Source organism: Sinocyclocheilus anshuiensis, unplaced genomic scaffold (assembly GCF_001515605.1).
Source record: "Sinocyclocheilus anshuiensis isolate Anshui unplaced genomic scaffold, SAMN03320099.WGS_v1.1 scaffold209, whole genome shotgun sequence".
NCBI lineage: Eukaryota > Metazoa > Chordata > Actinopteri > Cypriniformes > Cyprinidae > Sinocyclocheilus > Sinocyclocheilus anshuiensis.
This window is the reverse complement of record NW_015540880.1, coordinates 2,006,837-2,013,996: the sequence shown is the minus strand read 5'-3', so window position 1 is coordinate 2,013,996 and position 7,160 is coordinate 2,006,837. Positions and strand designations below refer to the sequence as shown.

Here is a 7,160-nt window from a genome sequence, read left to right as displayed (position 1 = left end):
CTCCAGGCATGGCGAAGCGATATCGTCCTCTTTTGGAAGGCCAAACAAAGTAGTTTCGTTTTGACAACGAATCACACAGCCCCTTCACGACATGGCGGCGGCGGCAACAACAATACTACAGCGAGAATAAAAGTTACGCCTTCTTTCTTTGCATGAACATTTGGGTGGTGTTATGCAAATCTTCCCACATAGCGACGTAGATATGTGGGGGCGTGTTAGAACGAGCCGTTTTAGGTAGGCGTGGCTGACTCTTAACTTTTATAAAGAATATCTCTTTGGATTTGAGACTTTAGTCTTTGCAATTTTACAGATCTTCTTTATGCACCAAGAGCTTGTAACACTCCAAAGAGAAAGGAAAATTTGAAATCGCATCATATGACCCCTTTAATATTGAATATGCCAGGCCGCATCAATAAAATGTTTTTTGTTCAGGGCAGATGCAGCTCAGCACTTGCTGTGCTGACAGAACATCTATCTGGGATCAGATCTGTAGTACAATACCCAGTTTCCATTCTCATTAACACTTTGGGTCAACTGCAGTTTTTTCCCACCTTCACCCTCACTTATCATCCAGCGGTGGCAATCACACAAAGCTTCTGGATTCAGCGTATTCTAAGAAACCATAAATGGTTGCCAGGGACAACAGCTTGAGGCAAAGACGATGGGCTTGCTGCTTGGATCAAAACACCCTTCTATCATGGCTGCATTTTGAGTAGTGCCAGTGTGGCTCTCAAAAAGCCTCTCTTTAAACAGCATTTGAACGGTTGTTCTTTGTACTGGGTAATGGGTTTCCTTAATGTTGGTGTTTTTTCATTTTACTTTCGGCTTCTTTGACACTTTATTGATAGCACAGAGAGAAAAGAAACAGGAAATGATGTAGGAACTAGATTAGGAAAAAAAAGTCAGGTTCAAACTTATATGACCACCACAGATCAATAGAGCATATTTACTAACTGCCTTTAAGTATCATTAAAAGTTTGGGGTCTGTAATAATTTTTAATAATCAGGGATGCATTAAATTGATCAAAAGTGACAGTAAAGATTAGGTTTGTTACAAAAGATTTCTATTTCAAATAAATGCTGTTCTTTTAAACTTTATATTTTATATCAAAGAATCCTGAAAAAGATTTACCTTGGTTTACACAAATATAAGCAAAATGTTTCTTCAAATTTTTTTTTTTTTTAATGTTTTAAATTGGAATAATATTTCAATATTCCATTAATGTTTTTACTGTATTTTTGATCAAATAAATGCAGCCTTGGTGAGCATAAAATACTTCTAAAACATAAAAAAAATAAATAAAAAAAAACTCACCAACCCTAAACTTCTGAACGGTAGTGTATCTCTACTTTGTTACTTTTTGGATCAGTTCATGTAAAATCTGTGTTCTGTAGTAAATCCTGAGCAATAGGTCATGACTCTGCGGTTGCCATTTTTTTACCTAATTTTATTTATTTCCATTTTCCTTCATAGATTTGACTATCAAGAGCTGCTCCACAACTCCACCTTCTGTCTTGTTCCCCGCGGTCGGCGCTTGGGGTCATTCCGTTTCCTGGAGTCTTTGCAGGTAAAACATTTTTCAATTCATAGTTTTCACGTGACGTCACACCCTTACAGGAACGCCCACATGGAGGGCAAAACAAGGCTTTCCTCCACTGACCGCCAGTTATTTTTATGAGGTTTACATTAAGTAGTAAGTGATATTTAAAGGCCAAATTCAGTATACACCTTATTGATTATGCATACTTTGTACAGGCAACCAGATGAACCCAGAATATAAATGCAATGCGCAAGGTTTAATATTAAATGTTTTCCCATAGAAAACCATTATAAAGAAAACGCTTAACCATTTAGCGCACTGCGATCATATTCCGGGCTCATTTGCTTGCATGCATAATGCATGCATCATCAATAAGGTGTGTACTGAACTTGATCTTTTAACATCACTGTTTTAAAGGCACTTTAAGTGTTTTCACATTAAATGTTTTAGAATGTACCACTGTTTTTAGTGATTGAGATATTGCGACGGGTGCTTTATATGGATTGCAAATGGCCAAAACTTGCATTTTGTTCACTTTGTTTTATTCTTTTGAGAGGTGATCTAAATATTTTTGGATTGGAACAGATAGAAAATGTACAGGCTTGTGCTGCAGTTCTATGGATGTTTTGCCCGCCGGCTCTTCGAGTCAGTCACATGACTGAAAACTATGAATTGACCTGAAAACTGAATACAACCAAGTATGCTTCAACAAGCCTTTTAGAGATGCAAGACAGGTTTGGCAGTTTATGAAAACAGTCAGGTTTCGGAGTCTCGCAGATAAACAGCACATTAGCCGCCGAGTGGAAAAACTTCCCAGGCGCATATATTCTTGGCGTCCTGGTGGTGTGTGTGAAAGGGCCGGAAGCTCACGAGGGTGCCCTCGCTTCGACTCTGCCGAGCTGTGCTGAATGGATAAATCCACAGAACTGTGGGTTTGGCAGCCAGCTCGGCCCTCACACTGATTCCTCGGCACTCCCTCACTCTACTCCTCTGTCTTTTTCTCCCTCTGTGCTTTTCCATATAAGCCCCTGTCTGAGTTCCATAGATATCTTTTCTTTGGAGGCAGCCAAAGCCACAGAAAGAACTGGCAATTACTAGTACTGCTGAAAATTCTAGAACAGAGGTTCTCAAACATTTCAGGCCAAGTAGCACCTAGCCGGGGGTAAAATTGGGATTTCAGAGGTGGCCGACACTAAACATTTTCCAATCAAAGGTGGCGGACCATTACGGCCCTGTTACACTCCTGCATCTAGTCACAATGTTCCTTTTCATTTTTTCAGCAGTGGGTACATTGACATCTCTGGGCTTAAGCCTACGGACTGTGTGAGTGACATAATACCATCTTTTGATTAATATCCATATCCTTGTAATTAAGATAAATCATGCTGCTGTCTCATCAATCCCTTGACTGGCCCTTTTGCAGATTTGTGGAGAGATGCTATAGAACAGCATCTAAAAAAAAATAATTTAGAAAGTATTTCATTGCAAATTCACACGCTGATATGCAAACTTTTCAGTCCATTTCAAAACATTAATATTATATATACTGCATTTTTTGGAATGCTGTCTAGTCTGTCTTGTGCTTGGAATTTTTCTAGCATACATTATCGATAGTCTTAAAATAGAAATAAAATAAAAATAATATGTTAAAATTAAATGGTGTTTTTAATAATGAGATTATTTATTATTACATTTTTTATTAATAGTTACCAAAATAAACACAAATTAATATAGTTAATTATCCTAATTGTAGGCTACTTAAGGTTTCCAAGTAACGTGGCAATTAAAATACAAATAAACTATTAAAAAAATAAAATAAAATAAATAATAAAATGTAGTCACAGGTGTGTTAAGTTACATTTATTATTAATATTGATCAGATTGAACACCAATTAATATAGTTAATTATTCTAATTGTAGGTAATTTATGGTTTCCAAACAACTTGGCAATTAAAATCGAATTAAATTGTAAAATAAAATAAAATATAGTTACAGGTGTGTTTAATAATAAATGAAATAAATTATTTATAATTATCAGAATAAATACAAAGTAATATAGTTCATCATCCTAATTGTAAACTGTTAATGGTTTCAACATGGCAATTAAAATAAAATTTAAAATAAAATGAAAAAAAAATAATTAAAAACAATATGTTGTCACAGGTGTGAATTTTACTGTGGCTTCAAATGTTACTCATCCAATTAATGTCAGTACAATTTGTTTTATAAATGTATATGGATCATAACTACAGCGATTTAAATAAAAAATTTTAGTACTGTAAATTAGTACTGCAAAAGTCCACACACCACAGCATGAGAACCACTGCTCAAGAACATCCTCCGACCCCTATCATCCAGATCCTGCTTTCTTTCTCTCTAATCTTGCAACCACTCTGTGGTGCTGATTCCTCGACACACTCCTTGCAGAAAAATGGCTGTGCAAGCAACCACGGAATAGATCAGTGCCAAGAGGGATCTGTGCTAGTCGGGCGGCCCAAGAGCTATCATCCCAGAGCATGAAACAAAGGCCAGCTCCTGGGTCTCTGTGGGCTTAGTAGGCCAAGGTAGCAATCAGTCACCAGAAGCAATTTATTGCTGTCCGCCCATGTGTCCTCTAACGCTGTTTAGGATGAAAGCATGGCTGCACACAGCTAGAGGGGGTGTGTTTGATCTTGGCCCGTTCTTAGGATTGCACTCTCTTGTGATTTCATTAAAAATCTCACTGTAGACCAGAATACGAGCTGAATGACGAAAAGAAGAAGAAAAAAGGCAAACAACGAATCTGGGAGGAAAAGTAAAGCAACATCAAGATGGAATAGTAAACAAGAGGGAAGGCGAGCAACTCCACTTCAATAAATCATGGACCCCTGTTCCTCTCCTACCTCACCCTCCTATTCGGGGCGAGGGAGATGGGGTAATTAACACATCTGTCTGGCGGTGTGTTTGATAAAAATGCTGGATGGGAGCAATGAGTCATGCACAGGCCCCTCTGAGACTTCTTAAACATCCAAACAGCCTTTTCATCACACGCTATATATCTCATAACCTTGCCTAAAGGGAAAAATCAGATGCACTATGTCTATATTTCTGTGCATTTGGAGTGAACTTGGTCTGTTTTCTTGTGTGTGTGTGTTTATTTTTCATTCTATGAATTGATTGTGCTGATGTTAATTATAGTCTAAGCCACTGTCTGTCTCTTGTGGTTGTATCCCTCACAGGCCGCTTGTATCCCGGTGTTACTCAGTAATGGCTGGGAGTTACCCTTCTCTGATGTCATCCAGTGGAACCAAGCAGTCATCGAGGGCGACGAGAGACTGTTACTACAGGTAACAACCCTTCCTGTGAAGTACTCGAATGTCATTTTCCTGAGAAGGGAACATAAGGATGGAAGACGCCACTAATTAAAATATACGTTGGTAGTTGAAAAAACATATGCACAAGCACTTTTTTATCATGAAGATTTCACATGAATGTATGAGGGAAAGTGTGCGTTCTTAGATTTTGTGACTTTCACCATTGCAGTTTACCTATTCCTGCCGTGGCTTGTGTACTGCAAACACATACCAGCTTCATCACTATGTCTGTCACACGACTCTGTTCCCCTTTCGGGCTCTGTCTTTACATTTATTTTGAAAGATGAAGCTCATGATTATGGTAAGGGGCGTTACATTTCCAACGAGTGCTTGCGGTGTTCGGCCAATCGCAATGCACTGGGTCAGCTGGCCAATCAGAGCAGACTGCGCTTGTCGGAAGGAGGGACTTTGTAGAAAACGAAGCGTTTGACAGAGGCGGGGCATAGAGGACCTACAATAATGTACAGTATTTGAAAAATAATGTGTTTTTTGAACATTAAAGCATGTCGACATATTCTGTTAGACCAAATACACAAAATAATGATATTTAAAAAAGCATCATATGACCCCTTTAAAGTATTAGGTGTCATGAACCAACAACGGACATTTTAGAGCATTCGTTAATCTTGGTTAATGTTTATATATATGCTGTTTCTTTGAACATCAAAGAATCCAGAAAAAAAATGTAACACAGTTTTCACAAAAATATGAAGCAGCATAACTGTTGATAATAAAAATAAATGATTATTGAGCACCAAATCAGCACATTGGAATGATTTCTGAAAGATCATGTAACACTGAAGACTGGAGTAACGGCTGCTGAAAATTCAGCTTCGCCATTACAAGAATAAATCACAATTTAAAGATATTCATAAATTTAAAAAAAATGGTAATAACATTTCTGAATATTACTGTTTTTACTGTATATCAGATAAATGCAGCCTAGGTGAGACTTCAAAAAAAATATTAATGGTAGCTAACATTAATTTATATTTTTTACTCATTTGTAACTTGAAATGTTACAAATGTATTATTATATGTAGAAATTAACAGCGCTGTTATTACCTCGCTAGTGAGAAATGTCATGTGTAGCCTTTAAGTTGCTAGGCCTACACTATATAGGCTAACTGATAAAATCGTCAGGGCAGTGCTGACAACACCTTTTTGTGCAAACTGCGTGACCGTAGTGTGCGTGTGCGAGCACGTGTGATTGCAGTAATTCCTGTGTGCTGTATAGGTACTGTATGCTAATTTCCGTTATTAGTTAACTATGCGAAGTGTAATGCGGTCAAGAGAGCTGCCTGGAACTACGTTCGCCGTGCGTTTCCCTGAAAATAATTGCACACCTCAGAACGTTCAAGCATTCAACGGCCCCGTAGTATAAATTATTTTAATGCACTGTCGAAATTCTAAACACACTGGTCTGTAGCGCAACTACTTTTTACCGTTTACTGCACTGTCATTCGCCCTTTGTTAGTTATTTACAAATGAATCGGAAGTCTCATTCACAGAAAATAGTTTACTTCCACGTTGAAAAATAAGGTGGGCACTGTAGCATTTCACTGCAAAACACTTTTGTCAGTGCTGCATATTTTTGTCTTGAAGAGTTTCTGGAGGTGACAGGTAGAACCCCGATACTAAGGTTTTTATAGGAACACCAATTAACCTCACCGGTGAATTCTTTGCCACTTTGTTCCCCCAGGTACCTTCTACGGTGCGGGCTGTGGGCATTGACAGGGTGCTGGCTCTCAGACAGCTTACACAGATGCTCTGGGAGGCCTACTTCTCCTCCGTGGATAAGATTGTACTCACCACACTGGAGGTGAGAGCTGGGTCAGCTTAGATGTGTAGCTTATACAGCGGCGTGTCTGACAGAGAGGAAGGTCTGTCAGGGGAAATTAAACCAGTGAAGGATGCCATACATAATTAGCACATACTTAGTCCCCTGCCCTTAGGTTAATTGGCAAATGGAATGTCAATTTTGCACAAAAGTATGGCTTTGGTTTGCCCCCTGCTGGCCAGCAGGTGAAACTGATCATCTTTAAAACTGATAGGGATTCAATGTGTGTTTGATTTGATGTGATTGATTGTTATATTGAATGCTACCGTCTTGATGTCTGTCAGATCATAAAGGACAGAGTGTACTCGCACATCTCCAGAAATAAATTCATGTGGAATGCCTTACCAGGAGGGCTGCTGGTTCTGCCCGAGTACTCGACGCACCTGGCACACTACCCCTTCTATTACTTAAACCTTGGTAAGCCTG

General features: G+C 38.6%; 1 protein-coding gene and 1 long non-coding RNA gene across 4 annotated transcripts in view; one reads left to right on the top strand and one right to left on the bottom strand.

The window, feature by feature from the left end:
- The window catches only part of LOC107688379 (uncharacterized), an 8,271-nt gene extending 1,613 nt beyond the window's left edge, over positions 1 to 6,658 (bottom strand). The window contains exons 1-2 of the long non-coding RNA XR_001634230.1: positions 6,566 to 6,658; positions 4,803 to 4,906 (exon numbers count right to left, since the gene is read on the bottom strand). This is a non-coding gene — a long non-coding RNA (uncharacterized LOC107688379). The remainder of the gene's footprint in view (positions 1 to 4,802; positions 4,907 to 6,565) is intronic.
- The window catches only part of LOC107688378 (exostosin-1c-like), a 73,027-nt gene that overhangs the window by 55,774 nt on the left and 10,093 nt on the right, over positions 1 to 7,160 (top strand). For all 3 annotated transcript variants that reach the window (XM_016486037.1, XM_016486038.1, XM_016486036.1), the window contains exons 3-6: positions 1,475 to 1,568; positions 4,760 to 4,867; positions 6,597 to 6,716; positions 7,019 to 7,151. In XM_016486037.1, coding sequence (XP_016341523.1) covers positions 1,475 to 1,568; positions 4,760 to 4,867; positions 6,597 to 6,716; positions 7,019 to 7,151 — 455 coding nt within the window. The remainder of the gene's footprint in view (positions 1 to 1,474; positions 1,569 to 4,759; positions 4,868 to 6,596; positions 6,717 to 7,018; positions 7,152 to 7,160) is intronic.